The sequence below is a fragment of the Bison bison genome, unplaced genomic scaffold (genome assembly GCF_000754665.1).
Source record: "Bison bison bison isolate TAMUID 2011002044 unplaced genomic scaffold, Bison_UMD1.0 scf7180017864268, whole genome shotgun sequence".
Classification (NCBI taxonomy): domain Eukaryota; kingdom Metazoa; phylum Chordata; class Mammalia; order Artiodactyla; family Bovidae; genus Bison; species Bison bison.
In genome coordinates this window covers 2,230,780-2,251,473 of record NW_011494840.1, presented here as the reverse complement: position 1 = coordinate 2,251,473, position 20,694 = coordinate 2,230,780, and the positions used below count along the sequence as shown (strand labels likewise).

The 20,694-nt window shown below is 37.9% G+C and overlaps 1 protein-coding gene across 1 annotated transcript in view; it reads left to right on the top strand.

Annotated features, from left to right (window-relative positions):
* BAI3 (brain-specific angiogenesis inhibitor 3) overlaps positions 1-20,694 on the top strand; it is an 880,973-nt gene that overhangs the window by 479,398 nt on the left and 380,881 nt on the right. Inside the window, exons 13-14 of the mRNA XM_010848504.1 lie at positions 2,579-2,728; positions 3,537-3,612. Coding sequence (XP_010846806.1) covers positions 2,579-2,728; positions 3,537-3,612 — 226 coding nt within the window. The remainder of the gene's footprint in view (positions 1-2,578; positions 2,729-3,536; positions 3,613-20,694) is intronic.

Here is a 20,694-nt window from a genome sequence, read left to right as displayed (position 1 = left end):
AAAAAGGGAAGGAATTGAGGACTGGGTTGGTCCAAGTGTCTGTTACAGGGACTGAAAGAAGGAAAAAATAAAAGCCGTCTTTAAATCATTTTTGTTGTATGGAAATAGGCTTTCTTGTTAATAACGGCACCATCATAAAGAACGACAATGTCACCTTAAGCATCTTCCTACGTAGGTTTAAGGTAAAAATGTGCACATTTAAATACTGCCTATTTTAAAGAACTTGTATACTGGTAATTGAGGCTGTATTTGAATCTTGTCAGTCTTTGAAGTCATATCTCTTTTTATCATGTATTTATTTAAAATGCCATCTTACTTTATGAACTACATTCTATAAAATTAATGCATACATGTTTGTTTTCATACACTTCCTATGCGCGATACTGCACAATTTAAAGGACTTCCTACAGAAGTTAGACAGGTGATTCTAAGTGGTTTTTGTATTCCTTTAGTCTAGAATCAGTAGTCAATTAAATCTATATGGTTGTCATTTAACACCCAGTGTACCTCCAACTGAAGAATGAATGCACTTCATAAAGTGAGATGCATGCATGTATAATTATCTCATTTTTATATATTTAAGAGTAATGTATTGAACCCGCATTTGTGTAGGATAAAGTGATATACAATTGATACAGAATAAGCTTCTTCCATATGACATCTATTTCTTTTTGATTGTTTATTTTTTCTGTTTTATTTTCTTTTCAATGTATATAGAAGCCATAGGAATTAATAGACTTCAGAATCCAACAGTTTATCTCTTGTTTTCCTTTAAAATAGAAACCAGAAATCAGAAAAGGCTTTATTATTTTTCATCAGTTTTTAGACCAACGAAGTGAAATAAATTTCCTCTCAACACCAAGACAACCAAAGTTAGAATCAAGGAATTTGGAAGTAGATGCACTTAGCTTTGCATGTTGAATGAGGCCTGGAAGACCCTTAAGAAAGAGCATGCTGCCAGTGTGCTGGTCTGTCCATCTACATGCACTGGAGTGTTTGGACCCTTTAGGACAGATAAACTGGGTTGACTTCTGGAGCATAAAGACTATGTTGTTTGAATTATTAAAGAGACTAAAATAATTAGAGATGCTATCCCAAAATAGCATTTCACATCCATAACAATTTATGTTACCCGGCACCCTTTTCCTTCAACATTTAGTTACAAAATCCTTTTTTAACATTATTATGTCAAATTACAGGCCAAATGAAATTCTGTTCTGTTCTGATAATGGATGTGTATAATAGTCTGAAAGAGCTTTCATAAAGTATAGTAATATATAACCAATTTAATTTGCAACTAAGCCAGTGGTGAAGTAATATGTTTATACAACTAATATTGTTAAATTCATAACTTTCATTCTCTCTTGTTTAAATTACAAGTTTCTTTCAAATGAAATACATTTATGAGGAGCCTAATGGTTTCTTACTACGGCTTTTCTGTTGTGATAGCTTTTAGGGTTTCCCCACTATCTTTCCATTTAAATCATACATAGGACATCTGAAACTTTAATGTTAAGTCAAGTATGGACCTAAGTAAAATTTACAAATTAAGTAATCATTGAAAATATATATAATCAATAAGTGCTTGAGTATTTACTATCATAGTTTTATTACATATAGTTATATATTGATGTGTATATATATATATATATATATATAATAAAATATATATTAAGTCATAGCTCAGTTGGTAAAGAATCTGCCTACCATACAGAAGACCTGGGTTCAATTCCTTGGTTGGGAAGATCCCCTGGAGAAGGAAATGGCAACCCACTCCAGTATTCTTGCCTGAAGAATCCTATGGACAGAGGAGCCTGGCAGGGTCACAAGAGTCAGACACAACTTAGTGACTAAACCACCACCACCAACCAACCATGGCATTACCAAACATATTATTCATTGAGTAAACACAGAATTCTTTTTTCACATATTTATTACATTTATTACCTTCAATTATGGGTGTACATTTTAAGAACTGTTTGTTATTGCTCTTCTACTTGTTAAATAATTCTGCATATTATATTGTCTCTGTGGTTTTGGCATTGGTGCTTGGTTATTTGAATCTGACAGTTCTGTCTCCCAGAGCAATATGCTTGTTTTTCATGTTCATGATACCCAATCCAATCCGTGAAATAATTGTTCCAATGGCAATGTTCAGAGGTGAGCACAGAAAACTTGTTCTGAAGACAAAGTACAGATTTAAATGAAAATGTCAGTCTGTGAGTTGAGTGTGTTAATCAAAATATTTAACAAAAAATACGGCATGGGCTTCTAACCATTAGAATGGAGGCCCATCCTAAACAACCAGTATGTCTGCACGTTTTGTGCTCTGAATGTGCACCACTGAAGATCATTGTATGATCTCTGCTGAGAGCAACAGAAACCAAATTAATAAGAAAAACAGTCACAGCCTTAATGAGCATCATCTAATATGGAGGAATAAGTATGTATGTTTTATAGCTCTGATAAACATAATTTGGACTAGAAATTTTCTTTTGACTATACTGAAAGGTTTAATTTGGTTAATTTTGATAACACTGAAAGATTTTAGTTAACATCATTGCTTCTTTTTTAATAGTGGCTAGCATTCAGAAGCTTCCTGCAGCCTCTGTTCTAACAGACATCAACTTCCCAATGAAAGGAAGGAAGGGGATGGTTGACTGGGCAAGAAACTCAGAAGACAGGGTGGTCATTCCAAAAAGCATCTTCACTCCTGTGTCATCAAAAGGTAAATATGTGAAGCGATTTAGGCCTTGAGCAAAAAATATACGAGTTCAATACTACACTAGCAATTTAGTCTGTAATCATGACCTTAAAGTCATTTTGTTACTATAGAAAACTCAATTTGGTGTCACCTAAAATCTTAATTTACTTGAGTAAAAGATCCATTAAAATGTAAAAAAAAAAAAAAAAAATACAAGTGCAAATTGTAGACCTGCTGATGACATGGTCAGATTTTCAGTGTTGACAGTCTCACCCCAGTGTAAAGCATGTGGCACACTATTTTAAATTCAGGTATTGAAATAGGTTGTGTTTTCTATTCCATGAAAAATAAATTATTTCTGCCTCACTTAAAAAAATTGATATATAAAAGCAAATCTAAGAAAAGAATTGAGTTTTAAGAACATCTTAGGTAGCCTCTTAAACTGAATGACCCTTTTCAGTAGTGGCACTGGGGTCTCAATTCTTACCTTGGAGGTCTGATGTTTTAACTGAGAGCTCCAAAGAGCATAGGCTGTCTCCCCACATCACCTGGAATTTAAGCTCTTTTGCTATAACTACAGTCACTTCTTGTCTCAGCTTGAAGGAAGGTTACTTCATGACACAAAACCCACTGAAAACATGTCTTCTGGGTCATGATTAACACATACAGTGTGTGGGCTCAATTGCCCGGCGTGGTTAAGAAGGCGTTTCTTATTCCTGACTTTGCATCGGAAAATACTGGAATCCCCTCGTAATTAGGAGATTAAAAGTTTTATAGGACATAGTATTTTTCTTGCTGTTTTGCTAATATGTTTAAATTTTATTCTTTCTAGAATTAGATGAATCATCGGTCTTTGTTCTTGGAGCAGTCCTGTACAAAAACTTAGATCTAATTTTGCCCACTCTGAGGTAAGCTACAAAGTAATAAGCTGTTGTAATCTCTGTAAATTATTCCAGAAATGTGATTATAGCTCATTCTATGAAAATAGTCAAACAAGCTTTGGTAATACAAAGGGCTTTTCTTAAATGAAATAGAAAATACCAATTTAATGAACAGCTTATTAGCATATCATGGCATTGCAAAACAAGTAGGAAAGACAATTTTAGTTCCTGATTATAGCCCTGTAATTCTGACTTGCCTTGACTGAGGGAAAAAACGTAAGAAAAAGAAAACCTCAAGGCTCTATAATAGAATGGGTCATTTTAAAATTAATCTGTCTTCTTGCTTTATTTGTACTTAATGTTACTGTTCACCAGCATGACATGAAATTAAAGCAGTGTCATGATGGCTGAGAACACACGTTTTGTTCACTGGCACAAGATCTCAATTTGCTTCTAAATAAATATCCAATTACAGTTACATTAAGAAAGAATGCTGTTGTTCAATTAGAGGAGTAATTTTGGAAGAAATCCATTGATTTCTTTCCTCTCAGACATTAAAAAGAAACAATTACAAATAGTAATTCTACCAACATTAATTTATTTGTTCTGCTGTCTTAACTGGTTTATCAGATCGGTAAAGAATCCACCTGCAATGCGGGAGACCCCGTTTTGATTCCTGGGTCTGGAAGATCCGCTGGCGAAGGGATAGGCTACCCACTCCAGTATTCTTGGGCTGCTCTTGTGGCTCAGCTGGTAAAGAATCCACCAGCAATGCGGGAGACCTGGGTTCAATCCCTGGGTTGGGAAGATATCCTGGAGAAGGGAAAGGCTACCCACTCTAGTATTCAAGCCTGGAGAATCCCATGGACTGAGTCGCAAAGAGTTGGACACAACTGAACAAATTTCACTTTCACTTCACTTTCACAGAAAAAAAAGAAAGAAAAACATGGGCTCCCCAGGTGATGCAGTGGTAAAGAATTCGCCTGCTATGTAGGAGATGCAAGAGACGCGGGCTCAGTCCCTGGGTCAGGAAGATCCCCTGGAGGAGGGCACGGCAACCCACTCCAGTAATCTTGCCTGGACAATCCCCATGGACAGAGGAGCCTGGTGGGCTACAGTCCATGGGGTCGCAAAGAGTCTGACAGGACTCAACTACTGAGCACTTACGCACACGGAAAGCAAGGTGTCCATCTGTCTGGATGATGCTGTCCTCACTCTTGATGATCTGTTTCCTCCAGCAGAGCTCGCAGTGGAGAACTGAGACAAAACTGTATTTTAGTTAAATACAGCCCCAGGGCTGTGAGCATTTCCTCACTCCCATCTGAGTAAAGCGCTAAGTTTTTCGAGGGGAGAGACTGCAAATTGATGTGTACATTATACCAGGGGTATAACAAATGGGCTAATAAATAAAAACAATTAGAGTTCAGTCCAGTAGGAAAAGACCTCCCAAGAAAGAAACAACAGTTGCAGTGACTGCAAGATTATTTGGAGAAAATCTATGTGGAGCAAATTGATAGAGTCGGTGTGTCATCCAAGGGGAGGTTTCAACCACAGAGACAACTCAGAAATCTAGCTTTCTTTAACTCTGTTCCTCTCTGGATGGAAATTGGGCTTCCTGAATTTAAATAAGTTTGTGGTTTGTTTGGTTCTGCTAATACTTTCTCAAAGCTAATTCTTTCACTTTTAGTTTTTCCACGGGTTTTATTAAAACACATTGGTCTGCACAGTTACTCACAGCTAAAATTAATTTGGAGTTACACTGCGTCTATCTCTGTGTATGATATTTATTTGAGGAGAAAGTTAAAAGATACTCAAAGTTAGCCCCTTATTTCCATTGGCAGTTTGTTTGTGTAAACCTAATCTTGCAAGAATTCTAGATTAGGCACTAACTCAAAATCAGATGATCTGGGTTTTAATTTCAATTGAACATAACAAGAAATTTATAAGCTTTTCAGTCACTCAGTCATCATCTGCTTCAGTTCAGCTTTAAAATAGAAGCACCTTTATGTGCAACATTCATTCTGTTTGCTGCAGAGGGACATAGTGAATGCAAATGAAATACTCAGTGTGTAATGCTTTAGACTGTGAATTAGTTTCACTGCTACGTGTCAAACAGAGCTGCATTATGGTTGATCTTATTTTGAATAACACCATAGAACTCGCTCACCTACACAAAGTCAGATTAGTCTTAATTCACTTCAGTTCAGTCACTCAGTTGTGTCCTACTCTTTGCGACCCCATAAATCACAGCACGCCATGCCTCCCTGTCCATCACCAACTCCAGGAGTTCACTCAGACTCACGTCCATTGAGTCGGTGATGCCGTCCAGCCATCTCATCCTCTGTTGTCCCCTTCTCCTCCTGCCCCCAATCCCTCCCAGCATCAAAGTCTTTTCCAATGAGTCAAGTCTTCGCATGAGGTGGCCAAAGTAATGGAGTTTCAACTTCAGCATCATTCCCTCCAAAGAAATCCCAGGGCTGATCACCTTCAGAATGGACTGGTTGGATCTCCTTGCAGTCCAAGGACTCTCAAGAGTCCTCTCCAACACCACAGTTCAAAAGCATCAATTCTTCGGCACTCAGCTTTCTTCACAGTCCAACTCTCACATCTAAGTTTTAGTCTAAGTTTCATAAATTCACAGAATGAAGAGAATTGGAAATTTATCTAGGGATATGAGTTTGAGTGAACTCCAGGAGTTGGTGATGGACAGGGAGGCCTGGGGTGCTGTGGTTCATGGGGTCGCAAAGAGTCAGATACGACTGAGCAACTGAACTGAACTGAACTGAACTGAATGGGCCTTTTTGTAAAAAAAAAAAAAAAAACTTTCAACATTTTTTACATCATGGCAGAAGCAGTGATCACTTGTGGGAGGATTAATGGCTACATTGTGGGCAGTTTAATGCATAAACTGAAAAAGTCCAGAACTGTACTCCACTGGCACAACCTGTGACAGAGATTCAGATTAGCCTCTGGGCAAGTCACTGACTGTGTGTAAATCGTTCAGTTGAACTCAAAGCTTCTTTTTAACTTCAAAAATTCCTTGTCTTTATTTCAGTAAAATTGTAGAATTTTAGCATTCTGGCACATTTATTTGAAGTTCTTAATAACCTTTATATAAGAATTGTGACTATGTACACCCACTTACTGCTGCTGCTGCTAAGTCGCTTCAGTCGTGTCCGACTCTGTGCGACCCCATAGACGGCAGCCCACCAGGCTCCGCCGTCCCCGGGATTCTCCAGGCAAGAACACTGGAGTGGGTTGCCATTTCCTTCTCCAACACCCACTTACACTTCCTAAGGATAAAGTGATTAGGTAAACGATTATAGGAAGACAATTTTCACCTTTAGATTCATTAGAAATAATAACCATAGAATGCTTAGGATAAAAAGTTTGTTTAAGCACTGTTTGAAAGGTGAAATATTAGCATTTCCTCCTCATTTTCTTTCATTTCACACTGTACAATGATGAACCACTAAGTTTTGTTTGTTTTTTTCTTTCCAAAAAATTGTTTCAGAAAGTCTAGTGAGTAGAAGAAGCCTTTCAGAAGACAAGAGTGATGCCTTTGTTACATAGTCACTCGACAAATATTCACTATGCAACATCCCTCCTCACCCAACTGTCTTAATTCTTTTAAGTCTCCTCTATTCTCAGAACTCCCAGAACAGTGCATTATATTTATTATTATAAATAATAAATGCATAAGAAATGTTTACTGGAATAATTGTCTTTGATAAAATATTCTATATAAAAAGCCAGTTTTTTAAAAATTGAGCTACAAAGAAGTTTAGTGTTTATGCTGCTGTTCAGTCACCCAGTCGTGTCCAAGTCTTTGTGACCCCATGGACTGCAGCACCCAGGCCCCCCGTCCCTCACCATCTCCCAGTCGTGTCCAAGTCTCTGTAACCCTATGGACTGCAGCACCCAGGCCCCCTGGCCCTCACCATCTCCCAGAGTTTGCCCCAGTTCATGTCCATTGCATCAGTGATGCCATCCAGCCGTCTCATCCTCTGATGCCTGCTTCTCCTTCTACCCTCAACCTTTTCCAACAGCAGGGTCTTTTCCAATGAGTCAGCTGTTTGCATCCAATGAGTCAGCTGTTTACACGAAAATATTGGAGCTTCAGTTTCAGCATGAGTCCTTCCAAAGAGTATTCAGGGTTGATCTCCCTTAAGATTGACTCCCTTAAGTTCAAGGGACTTTCAGGAGTCTTTTCCCACACCACAGTTTGAAGGCATCAATTCTTTGGCTTTTTGCCTTCTTTTTATACTATTAAAATATTTTAGGAACAAAGGAATAAAATACATATATTTTGTTGCTTCACTGTAAAATTTGACTATGCGATCTGAATCCAAGAGAAAAAGACATATCTTCTTATTCAACATGAAAATACACAAATTTACTCTATATGTTTAGTTATTATTTATCAGATATTCATGACACATTTTCTTCTGTGATCATTTTACTAATAATTATCTGTTGAATATTTTGAAGCCAATTTTCCCATACACAGAATAATGTCAGGCTTGCTGTTAAATCTCCAGGAGTTTTGTATTTTTAAAACAGTATTTTTAAAACAATACTTTGCATAATTGCCCTGGTGCAGACCAAGAAGAACTTGATAATGTTTCGAATAGATATCATTTAGAATTTTGCCTTAATATAAAGATAGCAATAACTTTGCATGTTGACTCTTTCATTTAGATATTTGTTTTTCCTCTCTTGCCCTAATATACCTTCAACTCTTCTTCAAACTGCAACCTCAATTTTACTGTTGGATTGTTTTTCCTTTTACAATTAAGTGGATTCAGATTGTGACTTTATCTGAAGGAAATGTGCTCTACTCAAGTCCAAACTAAGTGAGGGCTATTCTCAGCCTCCCAGTTGTATTCTTCAGAATAATATCTCACAGTAAAAAGCATAGAGCCAGTGCCACAGGCCCTTTAAAAGTTAGTTCTGTCCACAATCTGATTCTGCCAATAGAGGAACTGAGCCCAAGATGTTGTGTCCCGAAGGTGGGTGGATTCTAATCCATCTCAAGTCTTTGGTTTTCCAAAACCATTATCTTTCACTCTCTTGCTGCCTCTGGATGCTCACATATCTATTTCTTTGAGTAGTACAGATTTCTACATTCCTTTGGATACATGTGTATCTTCTGCAGAAAAACTTGAAAGGCCCAGGGGGAGGTAGCCATGCATGGGTACCTCAAAGTGCTAGGGGTCAATTTGGTGGCCCCAGCCAAGGCTATTAACACCAAGGGCTGGACTCTTCCTACCCCTCATGACCACTTTTGAGACTGATCGCTAAAAGCTGACCAGCAAAGGTCAGGGATCCTTTGAGGGTGCTGAGAGCATCCACACAGGCTCTATGCACATTAGGGAACTAATAACCACCCACAGTTCTTACCCTGTTGAGGGTTTAACTGTAGTACATTTTAGTAGGACAATTTGGTAAATCCAGGAGCCTGTAAAAATGCATGATTATCTAATAGAAATTATCTCTAAGGAAGAAAAGTATATCCAAGCATGCATTCAAGCCAAAGAGTTCAAGAAACAGTTGTAATCAACCCATTTTCTAATTCATCTAATAAAGCCAAGTTCCAGCTATATAGGAAAATTACAATACTTTTGAGTATGGGAGTAATGTGTACTTTTCCTCATAGGATGTATAGATGTGCTGTGCTGTGGTTAGTCGCTCAGTCATGTCTGACTCTTTGTGACCCCATAGACTATAGCCCATCAGGCTCCTCTATCCATGGGATTCTCCAGGCGAGAATACTGGAGTGGGTTGCCATGTCCTCCTCCAGATGGAAGATGTAGTCCTGCTTTAAAAAAAAGAAAAAATGTGCATAAATGAAGCTATTAATATTCATTATAAAGGACCTAATTAAAATTATATGCAAATTACACTATAGTATTAAAGTGCTAGAAAAAATATGGATAAACCAAACTAACTAACATTTTCATTAGCCAGTAACATGAGAACTATTTTTTCAAAAAGGAAGAAAACATTTCAATAATGCAAAATCACATAAATTTGCTGTCAAGTACACCAACATAAAAGATAAATGATGCTAACTTTTTTCATATTTAGGAAATAGAGCCCATTTAACTGAACCGAACTGAACTGAGTTCCTAATATTATAGGAATTAAAAGCAAACAAGAATAGCAATGAACCAGAAAATAGTGTAAATAATAGAAAAACAAAAACATAATCACATTTATACCAATACATCTTGAACGTAATCGATCTGAAATACTGAGTTGCACCAAGAACATGTTTTCTTCAGTTTGAGGACCAGATTTTGAACTTTGCCTCTTCATTCTGAGTTTGCAATGAAATATTGTAGTTTGTAGTAGTCTGTATCTTTTAATAATGTCCTATGGTAAGGACATTAGAAATTAAAATTATCCATGGGGTAACAAATTTATATGACTAATGCTATAAATTATTGTACTATTACAAAGTCAGTATATTATTTTTTTTAAAAATGAGTTTAATTTGGGCACACTGTTTTAAAGTTAGTTTAAACCTCTGATCCCTTGGCTTCATTGTGGATCTAGGTGTTACCTAATTTGAAATTGTCATTTGTTTTCCAAGTTCTAAGTTAGCCCAACTACTTTTAGCAGCCATCAGCTGATTTTAGTATTAGGCATAAGTGAGACTATCACACTAAGTAAAATAAGTCAGAGACAAACATCATATGATATCACTTATATTTGGAATATAAAAAAGTGATAGGGATGAACTTATTTAGAAAACAGAAACAGACTTACAGCATAGAAAACAAATTTATAGTAACCAAAGAGGAAAGGGGAAGAGAAATAAATTAGGAGTTTGGGATTAAGACATACGCAGTACGTCATATAAAGTAAATAATCAGCAAGGACCTACTATATAACACAGGGAGATATACAATGTACTCTGTACTAATCTATATGGGAAAAGAATCTGAAAATTAATTGGTGTGTTTATATGTATAACTGAATCGCTGTGTTGTATACCTGACCTAACATAACATTGTAAATCAGCTATACTTCAATATGAAACTATTTTTTTAAAGTAAATGTATTTAGCTTAATGATTTTGATGCAGTCTCCATTTCCTGGAATATATGAAATCACCTATTTTATTTTGGTTTTATTTTAATTGAAAAGCTCATTTAAAACAATTATGAAAGCTTTCAGGTTAGAAGCTGCACGAACTATACTTTGAAAATAGAAAGAGGCTACAGTAATTTTAATATGTTTACTGCCGGGGTCCAGCCCCAGTGGATCCAGGGAATTCGAAGCGGGGAAAGCCTCGGCGAGGATCAGGAAACAATTGCTTAATTAAACGTTAATTAAGGATATAAAGAGTGGTTGAATAAGGATAGCTCAGTGAGGAAACTGAGTGGAGAAAAGAGGCTGAATAATTCAGCCAGAAGGTGAGAGAAAGAACGACATGGGGAGACCAAGCTTAGGTGAACAAGGCCCGCACTTTATTTTCCAAAGTAGTTTTTATACCTTAATGTGCATAGGGGATAATGGGGGAAGGGGTAGAGTCAGCAATAAGCCAGGCTTTCTTCATATGCAAAAGTTTAGGTGATTTACATCATCTTCTGGCCCGGAGGCCTGTTAACATTTTAAGACCCTTTCTTCAGAAAAGTTATTTTTCTCTAAAGGTGATTAGTCAGGCGCCACCCTCCAAAAGCATTAGATAAAGTTGTATAGGGCAAAGGTGTGGTGGGCTATAACAAGAAAAAGAATTAACTCAAGGGTCCAAGGTTACAAACATTAAAGCTACTGCTTACATTCCTATACACCAATTATATTAATCAGTACACTGCCAGGGACACAGTAGGTAAGGGATATGGAAACTTAGCAGCAAACATTGGCCCAACAAGTGAAAAACCCTTCACCAATACAATTTCTAATCAATCTTTTAACTGTCAAAGGAATCTGTATTTAGACAGTTTCGAATATCTCATGCCTCTCACGGTTGGGAGGCTGTGAACAATCACATGTGGCCAGAAGAACCTATTCAGGAGAGAGATGGTGGTGGGGGACAGCCCCCGTAAAGTCAGAGGTGTAGGTGAGAGCACAAAGCAGTAAAGTAGGCAGACTCTGGTTTTGGGGGTAGATGCTCGAGAATTTCCAGGGGGACTCCTGAGGCTCAATCCCACCTTTGCGTATGCCGAGCCTCCTTCCTCATGACCTTTGCCACGGGCGGAGTTCCTCATTAACTCCTTTTTACTGTACCTTATCTGGCTATATGTTATTTGCACAATTAGTTCCACAATCCATTCTACTGATATTTGTTTTGTAACACTGCATTACATTGTTTTAGTGCTAAGTCACTTCAGTGTCTGACTCTTTGTGACCCCATAGGCTATAGCCCACCAGGTTCCTCTGTCCATAGGATGCTCCAGGCCAGAATACTGGAGTGGCTTGCCATTCCCTCCTCCAGGGGATCTTCCCGACCCAGGATCAAATCTACCTCTCTTATATATCCTGCATTGGCAGGGGAGTTCTTTACCACTAGTGTCACCTGGAAAGCCCAAAACGTAGTAAAAAACACACAATATTTACCATCTTAACCACTGTAAAGTGTACAGAATAGTAGTGTTGACTCTATGATGCGTATTGTGCAACAGATTTCTAGAATTTTTTCACTTTGCATATTTCTTAAACAGCAACTCCCCTTTGACCTCCTCTTCCTAACCCCTAAAACCATGATTCTACTTTCTGCTTCTGAAAATTTGACTATTTTAGATAACCTTGTATAAGTGAAATCATACAGTATCTGTCTTTTTGTTACTGGCTTATTTCACTTGGCATGATGTCCTCAAAGCTTATCCATGTTGTAAAATAGGACAGAATTTCCTTCTTTTTTAAGACTGGATAATGTTCCATCATCTGTATTAACTTACTTTCTTTATCCATTCATCTGTCAATAGACATTTGGGTTGCCTCCACCTCTTGGCTACTGTGAATAGTAATGCAGTGAACATGGATGTATCAATATCTATTCAGGATCCTGTTTTCAGTTTTTTAGGATATATAACTAGGAGTGGGAGTTCTAGATCATATGGTAATTAAACTTTTGAATTTTGAAGAATCTGTGTACTGTTTTGCATAGGAGCTACACCATTTCACGTTCTCACCAACAGTGCAGAAGGCTTCCAGTTTCTCCACAACCTATTCACCACTTATGATTTTCTGTTTTGTTGACAGTGGCCATCCTAATGGATGTGAAGTGATATTTCCTTGTGATTTTGATTTGCCTCTCCATGATAATTAGTGATGGTTGAGTACCTTTGCATATACTTATTGGCCTTTCACATATAACCTTCATAGAGATAATTAAGTCTCTTTCCATTTCTCAGTCTTATTCTTTGTTTTCACTTTAGAATTTATTTAAATATTCTCAATAATAATCATTTATCATATATATAGCTTCTAAATATTCTGTCTTATTACATACTTGACTTTTCACTCTGACAGTTATTTCCTTTACGATACTATTTTTAAGTCTGGTGTAGTATCATATGTCTATTTTAACTTTTACTGCCTGTACTTTTGGTGTCATATCAGAAATCACTGCTAAATTCAATGTCATAAAGCTCTTATATGTTTTAATCTAGGAGTTTATTGTTTCAAATTTTATGGTCAGCCTTGTCAAGAATAATTAGTCCATATATGTGAGGGTTTATTTCTAGGCTCTCTATTCTATTCAACTGATGTTTATATGTTCTATCTTCTGTCTTTATGCCAGTGCCATACTGTTTTGACTTACTATAACCTTGTAACATGTTTTGAAATCAAGAAGTATAGTACCTCCAGCTTTCATATTCTTTCTAAAGATTGTTTTGACTATTCAGAATCTTTTCAGATTCCATATGAATTTTAGAATTTTTTTTCTATTTCTACAAAAAGGTCATTAGGATTTTGATATGGGTTGCATTGATCTGTGGATTGCTTTGGGCATTATGGAAATTTTAACAATATTATGTCTTTCTGTTCATAAAAACAGGATGTCTTTCCATTTGTTCCTATCGTCTTTAATTTCTTTCAACAATGTTTTTTGGTTTTCAGCATACAATTCTTCACTTCCTTGGTTAAGTTTATTCCTAAGTATTTTATTCTCTTTGATGCTGTTTCAAATGTGATTGCTTTCCTAATTTCCTTTTAGGATTATTCATTGTGGGTGTTGTTATTTAGTTTGCTAATTTGTGTCCAACTCTTTTGTGACCCCATAAACTGTAGCCTGCCAGGCTCCTCTGTCCATGGGATTTCCCAGGGAAAAATACTAGAGTGGGTTGCAATTTCCTTCTCCAGGGGATCTTCCCAACCCAGGGATCCTGAATTGGCAGGTGGATTCTTTACCACTAAGATACCAGGAAACCCCCATTGTTAGTGTACATAACTGCAACTGATTTTTGTGTGTTAATTTTACATCTTATACCTTGCTCATGTGTTTATTAGTTCTAAGAGGATTTTTGTGGAATCTTTAGGGTATTCTACATGTTAAGATCATTTCATATGCAAAGTGAGATAAATTTGTTTCTTCCTTTCCAATTTGGTTGCTTTTTGTTTCTTTTACTTGCCTGATTGTTAGGCTATTACAGAACCCCTACCTGTTAACAATTCTAGGTTTAGCTTGAATAGAAGTGACAATATATTGCATGTTTGCTTTCTTCATCAACTTACAGTGAACAATTTTAGTTTTTCACCATTGGGAATGATGTTAGCTGAGGGCTTTTCAAATAGCCTTTATTATGTTGAGGTACATTCCTTCTAAACCATAATTGGGTGAACTTTTTTTTTTTAAGGTTTACATTGATTTTCCTTTTTATTTTTTTTTAATTTTTAAAATTTTTTATTAAATTAATTCATTTACTTTAATTGGAGGCTAATTACTTTATAATACTGTAGTGATTTTGCCATGCATTGACATGAATCAGCCATGGGAAGTACATGTGTTCCCCATCCTGAATCCCCCTCCCACCTCCCACCCCATCTCATCCCTCTGGGTCATCCCAGTGCACCAGCCCCGAGCACCCTGTATCATGCATCGAACCTGGACTGGTGATCTGTTTCACATATGATAATATACATGTTTCAATGCTATTCTCTCAAAACATCTCACCCTCACCTTCTCTCACAGAGTCCAAAAGACTGTTCTATACATCTGTTTCTCTTTTGCTGTCTCACATATAGGGTCATCATTACCATCTTTCTAAATTCCATATATATGCATTAGTATACTGTATTGGTGTTTTTCTTTCTACTCTTACTTCATTCTGTATAATAGGCTCCAGTTTCATCCACCTCATTAGAACTGATTCAAATGCATTCTTTTTAATGGCTGAGTAATATTCCATTGTGTATATGTACCAGAGCTTTCTTATCCCTTTGTCTGCCAATAAACATCAAGATTGCTTCCATGTCCTGGCTATTATAAACAGTGCTGTGATGAACATTGGGGTACACGTGTCTCTTTCAATTCTGGTTTCCTTGGTGTGTATGCCCAGCATTGGGATTGCTGGGTCATATGGCAGTTCTATTTCCAGTTTTTTATCATGATACAGTATTGAAATTTTCAACTGAATTTTCTGCGTCAGTTGAGATGATCATGTAGTTTTTGTTCTTTCAATTATTGTTGTTGTACGGTCACTCAGTCATGTCCTACTCTGCAATCCCATGGACTGCAGCACACCAGGCTTCCTTTTCCTTCACCATCTCAGGACTTGCTCAAACTCATGTCCATTGAGTTGGTGATGCTGTACAACTATCTCTTCCTCTGTCGTCCTTCTCCAGCTGCCCTCAATCTTTCCTAGCATCAGGGTGTTTTCTAATCAATCAACTCTTTGCATCAGGTGGCTAAAGTACTGGAGCTTCAGTTTCAGCATCAGTCCTTCCAATGAATATTTAGGACTAATTTCCTTTAGGATGGACTGGTTTGATCTCCTCCTTTCCAAGGGACTCTCAAGAGTCTTCTCCAGCACCATAGTTGGAAGGCATCAGTTCTTTGCTCAGCCTTTTTTATTGTCCTGCTCTTACATCCATACATGACTACTGGAAAATCATAGCTTTGACTGTATGGACTTTTGTGGGCCAAATAATGTCTCTGCTTTTTAATATGCTGTCTAGGTTTGTCATAACTTTTCTTCCAAGGAGCAAGCATCTTTTAATTTCACAGCTGCAGTCACCATCCACTTGATTTTGAAACCAAAGAAAATAAAGTCTGTCATTGTTTCCATTGTTTCCCCATCTATTTTCCATGAAGTGATGGGACCAGATGCCATGATCCTAGTTTTCTGAATGTTGAGTTTTGAGCCAACTTTTTCACCCTCCTCTTTCACTTTCATCAAGAGGCTCATTAATTCCTCTTCACTTTCTGCCGTAAGGGTGGTATCATCTGCATATCTGAGGTTATGATATTTCTCCTGGAAATCTTGATTCTAGCTTGTGATTCATCCAGCCTGACATTGCTCATGATGTACTCTGCATATAAGTTAAATAAGCAGGGTGATAATATACAGACTTGACATACTCCTTTTGCAATTTTGAACCAGTCCATTGTTCCATATCTGGTTCTAACTGTTGCTTCTTGACCTGCATAAAGATTTCTCAGGAGGTGGGTAAGGTGGGCTGGTGTTCGCATCTGTTTAAGAATTTTCCACAGTTTGTTGTGATCCACACAGTCAAAGGCTTTGGCGTAGTCAGTAGAACAGAAGTTGATATTTTTCTGGAATTCTCTTGTTTTTTTCCTTTGATACAATGGATGTTGGCAATTTGATCTCTGGTTCCTCTGCCTTTTGTAAATCTAGCTTGAACATCTGGAAGTTCTTGGTTCACGTACTGTTGAAGCCTGGCTTGGAGAATTTTGAGCATTACTTTGCTAGCATGTGAGATGAGTGCAATTGTGCAGGAGTTTGAACATTCTTTGGCATTGCCTTTCTTTGGAATTGGAATGAAAACCGCCTTTTTCAAGTTCTGTGGCAACTGCTGAGTTTTCCAGATTTGCTGGCATATTGAGTACAGCACTTTCACAGCATCATCTTTTAGAATTTCAAATAGCTCAGCTGTAATTCTATCATCTCCACTAGCTTTGTTTGTAGTGATGCTTTCTAAGGCCCACTTAATTCACATTCCAGTATGTGTGGCTCTAGGTGTGATTACACCATCATGGAAATCTGGGTCATTAAGGTCTTTTTTGTATAGTTCTTCTATGTATTCTTGCTACCTCTTAATATCTTCTGCTTCTGTTAGGTCCATACCATTTCTGTGCTTTATTGTGTCCATCTTTGCATGAAATGTTCCCTTGGTATCTGTAATCTCTTTGAAGGGCTCTCTAGTCTTTCCCATTCTATTGTTTTTCTCTATTTCTTTGCATTGATTATGGAGGAAGACTTTCTTACCTCTCCTGCTGTTCTGTGGAACTCTGCATTCAGATGGGTATATATTTCCTTTTCTCCTTTGCCTTTTGCCCTTCTTCTTTACTCAGCACTTTGTAAGACCCCCTCAAACAACCGTTTTGCCTTTTTTCATTTCTTTTTCTTGGGAATGGTTTTGATCACAGCCTCTTGTACAGTGTTATGAACATCCATCCGTAGTTCTGTCTATCAGATCTAATCCTTTGAATCTATTTGTCACTTTCACTGTATAATCATAAGGGATTTGATTTAGGTCATGCCTGAATGGTCTAGTTGTTTTCCTTACTTTCTTCAACTGAAGTCTGAATTTTGTAATAAGGAGTTCATGACCTGAGCCACAGTCAGCTCCCAGTCTTATTTTTGCTGACTGTATAGAGCTTCTCCATCCTCAGCTGCAAAGAATATAATCAATCTGATTTCAGTATTGACCATCAGGTGATGTCCATGTGTAGAGTTTTGTCTTGTGTTGTTGGAAGAGGGTGTTTTCTATGACCAGTGCGTTCTCTTGGCAAAACTCTGTTAGCCTTTGGCCTGCTTCGTTTCATACTCCCAACACCAAAGTTACCTGTTACTCCACGTGTCTCTTGACTTTCTTACTTTTGCATTCCAATCCCCTATGATGAAAAGGACATATTCTTTTGGTGTTAGTTGTAGAAGGTCTTGTAGGTCTTCACAGAACCATTGAACTTCATCTTCTTTGACTTTATTGGTTTGGGCATAGCCTTGTATCACTGTGATGTTGAATGGTTTGCCTTGGAAACAGAGATCATTCTGTCATTTTTGAGACTGCACCCAAGTACTGCATTTCGGACTCTTGTTGACTACAAGGGCCATTCCATTTCTTCTAAGGGCTTCTTGCCCACAGTAGTAGATTTAATTTTCATCTGAATTAAATTCACCCATTCTGGTCCATTTTAGTTCACTGATTCCTAAAATGTCGATGTTCACGTTTGTCATCTCCTGTTTGACCACTTCCAATTTACCCTGATTCATGGACCTAACATTCCACGTTCCTTTGCAATATTGTTCTTTACGGCATCAGACTTTACTTCCATCACCAGTCACATCCACAACTGGGTGTTGTTTTGCTTTGGCTCTGTTTCTTCATTCTTTCTGGTGTTATTTCTCCACTCTTCTCCAGTAGCATATTAGGCACCTACTGACCTGGGGAGTTCCTCTTTCAGTGTCATATCCTTTTACCTTTTCATATTGTTGGGTGAGTGGTTTAATTTCCTCGATTCTGTTGCACTGCAACAAAGATTTGAAATGGTGGACCACTGTTACAGCTTTTTTATGGCTCAGAGCTTTATTCGGCAAACAAAGGATAGTACGTCTCCAAGGCTTGAGGGCGGGTCAACCCCAAAGGAGAGGCCTCAACCTGACTTGGCTCCCTCTGTTATAAGTTTGTTTTTCCTTCCCCTTCTCTTGCTCTATGCAAATTAGGGTTAGCCAGGAAGGGGCTGTGTTTGTTTCATCTGGGTTTTTAATTCCAGTTCATGGATTTTCTTTTGTTCCCTTTTCACATGCTTTTCCCTGTGTCTTTTAGCTACCGCCATTTTGGATTCCTTTTTCCTATTCTAACTACCTACCAATACTGTTCATGGGGTTCTCAAGGGAAGAATACTGAAGTGGTTTGGCATTCCATTCTCTAGTGGACCATGCTTTGTCAGAACTCTCCACCATGACCTGTTCATTTTGGGTGGCCCTACATAGCATGGCTCATAGTTGCTTTGAGTTAGAAATGCCGTGATCGATGTGATCAGTTTGGTTACTTTTCTGTGACTGTGGTTTTCATTCTGTCTGCCCTTTGAAGGATAAGGATAAGAGGCTTGTGGAAACTTCCTGATGGGAGGGACTGGCTATTGGGTAATCTGGGTCTTGCTCTGATCTGGGGTGAGGGGGCGGGGGAGTCATGCTCAGTAAATTTTTAGTCCAATTTTCTGTTGATGGGCAGGGCTGTGTTCCCTCCCGGGAGTTAGGCCTGAGACCAAACTATGATAGGTGACCTCCTTCAAAAGGATTTATGCCAGCACTCCCCACAACCCCCAGGACTGTTGTATTCAGGGCCCCTGACCCTATGGCAGGCCACTGTCAGCCCACGCCTCCACCAGAGACTCCTGGATGCTCACAGGCAAGTCTGGCTCAGTCTCTTGTGGGGTCACTGCTCCTTTCTCCTTGGTCCTGGTGCACAGGTTTTATTTGTGCTCTCCAAGAGTCTGTTTCCCCAGTCCTGTGGGAGTTCTATAATCAAATTCCACTGGCCTCCAAAGTCAAATTCCCTGGGGGTTCTCAGTCCCTTTGCCAGATCCCCAGGTTGGGGAATCTGTTGTGGGCCCTAGAACTTTTACAATAGTGTGAGAACTTCTTTTTAGGTACATACATTATAATTGTTATATATCCTCCTGGTGAATTGACCATTTTATCATTAACTAATGTTCTTCTTTGTCTCTTATTATAGTTTTTGCTTAAAGTCTGTTTTGTCTCTTATAGTTTTTGCTTAAAGTCTGTTTTGTGAATAGAAATATATCCATTCTTGCTCTCTGTTGGTTACCATCTCTAAGGAGTATCATTTTGCATCTTTAACTTCAGCCTGTCTATGACCTTATACCTAAAGTGAGTCTCTTGTAAAGAGCTGCACTGCATTTTGTTCTCACTTTTTACTCTCTTTAAGATATGTTTCATGTACCATCTGCACTTTAAGCCTTTTTAATAATGTGAAGAATAACTTGAGCCTTCTTTGAATAAAGAACTCTACACATTTTAAAATGTTTCAGGTTCTGACTAGCACAAATCTCAAGGACAAGAAAGAACTTTATTACTTTAGTCATGAAATCCATTTAGCGGTAAGATCTGCTTTTCCAGCAGTGAATACAAATGTGAACCCAGCCAGGAGGCATTAGTAGATCACAAAGTCTGACATGACACACAAGGAGCCAGCTATTCACTTATGCAAACTAGAATAAGTTGATGGAATAAATTAATTTTGTACACTGCATATTTTTTAAAAGCAACTATTGAATAATGTGTATTTGCTTGCTTTTCCTTCACTAAATATTTGGATACTGTGATACTGACATTATTTTTTAAAACTTGGTCAAAAGTTTAATATTTTTTTGGTATATTATCAGTGTCATTCAAATATGTGTTACCACTAAAATGTGCCAAATGTAATGTACTCAGGATACATAAATGCTGGATACTAATATTGTCCTCCTTGAACTAAAATCTTATGGGAGGAGACATGCATAGTATCAGTGGATGCTGTGATAGAGCTAGTACATATTAATGACGCAAAGTGAAGGGGATGCTCACGTAAGTGTGATGAGACCATCCAACTGCATAAATACATTAATGCATATCCCTTCCCAAATGTATTCTAAATAAAGTTATTATACATATGAACACATAGTTTCTCTCCCTGCTACACATACACAGTTTAGTTCAGTCGCTCAGTTCTGTCCGACTCTTTGTGACCCCATGAACTGCAGCACGCCAGGCCTCCCTGTCCATCACTAACTCCCAGAGTTTACTCAAACTCATGTCCATTGAGTTGGTGATGTCATCCAACGATCTCAGCCCCTGTTGTCCCCTTCTCCTCCTGCCTTCAATCTTTCCCAGCATCAGAGTCTTTTCAAATGAGTCAGCTCTTCACATCAGGTGGCCAAAGTATTGGAGTTTCAGCTTCAGCATC